The sequence below is a fragment of the Sinocyclocheilus rhinocerous genome, unplaced genomic scaffold (genome assembly GCF_001515625.1).
Source record: "Sinocyclocheilus rhinocerous isolate Xijiao unplaced genomic scaffold, SAMN03320098_v1.1 scaffold1780, whole genome shotgun sequence".
NCBI lineage: Eukaryota > Metazoa > Chordata > Actinopteri > Cypriniformes > Cyprinidae > Sinocyclocheilus > Sinocyclocheilus rhinocerous.
Window position 1 is genome coordinate 315,036 of NW_015664762.1, and position 3,636 is coordinate 318,671.

Below are 3,636 nucleotides of genomic sequence, written 5' to 3' on the forward strand. Positions count from 1 at the left end.
CTTAAAGGAACACTCCACTATTTTTGAAAATAGGCTCATTTTCCAACTCCCCTAGAGTTAAATAGTTGAGTTTTACCGTTTTCGAATCCATTCAGCCGATCTCCGGGTCTGGCGGTAGCACTTTTAGCTGTAGCTTAGCATAGATCATTGAATCGGATAAGACCGTGATTATTACGCCGGAATGAGAGTATAGTTCCAAGCCATATCGGCCTAGAAAATCGCAACTTTTCGCAAAAACTTTCTAGTTTTTTGACATCATTAGTTAGTAGTAAAATGCAGTTTGGCCAGATGAGACGTCTACCTGTCAGGGTCAAACTCTCCTGTGTTTCTGGTTAAACCCCTGTAGTTCTGCATCTCCAGAGCGCGATGCTCCTCCCTCTTTGTGAGGTAATTCCTCTCCAGCTGATCTTGGGCCTCCATCATGCTCTTTAGCACCTGCAGAGAGATCCAACAAACAAGATGAAAAGTTTACATTTGCTCCCCATTTTGTGATGCATGGTTGAATTTTGATCTTTTGTCTGAACAGTGTATGATTATGAATATGGTTTCATGCAATTTATTATAAATATATACAGTTACCATCTGTTGCTCCTCCACATTCATTGACATGGTGGTGACACATGTTTTGAATTCATCTACCTGCAAATGAGAGAAAAAAAAACAGATGTAGCCTAGCGCACCTGGACGTTAGAAGGTTCTGCAAAAGCTAAATGCGTGTTAAAGAACTAAAAACACAACATAAGGCACAGAGCAACATCTTAAAAAGAAAGATCTTGCTAACTTGTGGAATTTGTCTGTACCTTCTGCATAAATGATCTGATGATGTCTCTGAGCTCAGAGGTCAGTCTCAATCCGTCTGTCAGGCTCTGTGATTCAGTCTCCACAGGTTGAGAATTCTGCAGGGCAAACTGCTTCTCACTTGGACCTGCTGAATAGACATGAGACATGAGGACACACAATGCATCTACATAAATGTAAGTGAAAAATTATCTAAACATGCAGTGTCACTTGTTCATTGATTCATATTTTATCTTATAGCACTTTCTATTATTTTGGAACTATAAACCACCTAATAATGTTTCTTGTTTCACTCTTTTAGAAAGTCTGTTTGACTGCTGAAGAAACCAGCTCAAATTTCCCTGGTAGGGTTTCTGTGCTGTCAGGGTTACAGTGTAGTACAGTACTTCAGCTGGAGAAAGAAATACAATGGCTTCTTGCCTGCGGCTGGTGCTTGTGGGTTAGTTGCTGTCAGTTTGGTTTTTTCATTGTTGCTAGTTGCATCATTCCAGTCGATAGTCACAGAAGGCTCACTGGAAGCGTGAATCTGCTGCTTAAAAGAAAGCAACAATATAACCCACACAAACTGGGCTGCAAATCAAATTAAAATAAGGATATGTTGAAATGCAGATCATATGTTGATACTATACGAGAGCATATATTATAAAGGCATAGTACTTATAATGTTAATATTTAGTGTTATGTTCCCTTATCAAGATATACTTATGAACATCTATACATAGAAGAAATGCTTCGAAATTAATGGGGAAAAAAACATCTTGAGTCTCACCTGACCGATTAGGTTTTCATGTTCTGTGTATTTAGCAAGCAATCTGTCATATTCAACCTGTAAACGAATTAAATGGTTGGTTATTTAAGTTGTAACTTTTTTCTTTTTAATGTTTAAGCTGCTTGTGTATCTATCTAAATATCCTTTAAACGCCAAGCTTTTCAAGCTTAAAACTACTTCAAACTGAAAACCTTTACAGTTTTTTAAACTATTTCAAACTTCCAGACTAGGCTTTCTTAAGCAACTTCAGGGCTTGTCTACAAACTTTACATTCTATTTTATATATTAAAATATTACAATAAAATATAGAGTCACCTGTAACTGATGTGCTACTTCCTTGTCTGTAAACACATTCTCCGGTGGCATGATGGAGTCTTCTAAAACCCTGCTGATGATATCTGCTGTAGGTTTACAAGAGGAGGTGGATTTACCCAGAATGCCTGGGGACGACTGGGCTCGGGTCATAGCTGGTGACTGGCTGATGGGCTTAACGCTTCCATTACCTTTAGGTATTTTGACTTTAGGTGCCACTTTAGAGAAGTCAGGTAGTGGGTAATGCACCTTCCCCTGCCCGTATTTCAGCTCACTGTAGGACATGGTCCTGCTGAAGGAGTACTTAGGCTTCAGTGCATCTGCTTTAGACAGATCTAGAGAGTTAGCACTGCAATTCTGTTTAGAACACTCTTTATTATCATCTTCTTCATCATCATCCCCAGCAGATACTGCATCACTGATGCAAGTAGTTCCAGGTTCCTTAGATGAGCTTGACTCATTTGTAACGTTTAGATCAACCAATCCATGGCTTTCAGCAATGCTTGGATCAGGCTCCTCCATCACATCCTGAATCTTCTCCTTCTCTCTTACGAAGATCTGTGGAGCCTGAGAAGCTCTGCTCAGCATGGTTTCATCAATGCTGTCCATCAATGACATCTCAGGTAGGGTCTCAGCTTCAATGATCTTGCTTGAGTTAAGCAGCTCCTCCTTGGAGAAGTGTCTGAGCAGGAAGTCATTGATGTGGTCTGCAGGTTGAACAGGTGTGGCTACAGGCAGAGTCACATCCTTTATTGCTTTATGATTGGATAGAAGACCGTGAGTAAGATTAGATTGGCAAGCCTCTGTTTGTTCTGCATTAACAAATGGCATACTTAACTTATCAAGTGTACAGAAATTCTGACTAGGCATCTCAGTAACCGTTTCACATGGAGATGCTTTTAAATTCTTCTCTGTTTTGTAGTTGCTGTGTGCACCATCATATGGGAGCTCTTCATGTTCTTCATCACTGGTGTTGACAGCATCATCCACGTGTGCTCCAATGACTGGCTTCATTTCAGGGGTGAGTTTCTGCACTGCTGCCTTGAGTATGTTTCCTTTCCTGTTTCTGGTGTTTGAATGCTCTGTGCACTCACTACTAACTGATTCAACACCTTCTGAAGAGCCCTCTTCAGTCTCGCATGACTCTGAGAGCTCTGCATTATCTGTACACAAAATAAAAAGACAGTGGTTTGGTTAAAGTCTTTAATGTCTTGGTAAAATATTATAATATAAACCCATTTTGAGACACTAAAATAGACAGAAAAAGGATTAAAATAGGGTAAAATTTTGGTAAAACAATTTGGTTAACAATATGACTGTTTTTACTCTATTTTTGGACAAACTTATGAATCAGAGGCGTCATGCACATTCAAAGTGAGAATGGGCACGTGGGCCCTCAGATTTCTGAGCCAAGTGGATTTTGAATGCAGCTTCCAAAAGACAAAAAATAGCCGAATAATATTTTTTTATATTTGATACAATCACACCGGTATGATTAGATCGTTCAGTGCGGCACAGCATCAGCTGCTAAATTCAAATCTGCGAGAGAGCCAGAGACAGACGCGTTTGTACAGCGCTGCATTATAACCAATCACACACGATTCTGTTGAGCTTATGAATGCAATGGCCAATCAGAGACGTTCAAATGAGTCATCGCTGAAATGCTGTGTTTTGTTCACATGCTCGCTGACTGAATTATCTGGCGAATTCTCTCATCAGAAACAACAAAGTGCAGATGTGCGTACGAATGTAAGTAA

At 39.8% G+C, this 3,636-nt stretch overlaps 1 protein-coding gene across 1 annotated transcript in view; it reads right to left on the reverse strand.

Annotated features, from left to right (window-relative positions):
- LOC107730428 (AT-hook-containing transcription factor-like) overlaps positions 1-3,636 on the reverse strand; it is a 17,756-nt gene that overhangs the window by 10,376 nt on the left and 3,744 nt on the right. The window contains exons 2-7 of the mRNA XM_016541273.1: positions 1,883-3,042; positions 1,568-1,624; positions 1,219-1,327; positions 801-925; positions 580-639; positions 302-435 (exon numbers count right to left, since the gene is read on the reverse strand). Coding sequence (XP_016396759.1) covers positions 302-435; positions 580-639; positions 801-925; positions 1,219-1,327; positions 1,568-1,624; positions 1,883-3,042 — 1,645 coding nt within the window. The remainder of the gene's footprint in view (positions 1-301; positions 436-579; positions 640-800; positions 926-1,218; positions 1,328-1,567; positions 1,625-1,882; positions 3,043-3,636) is intronic.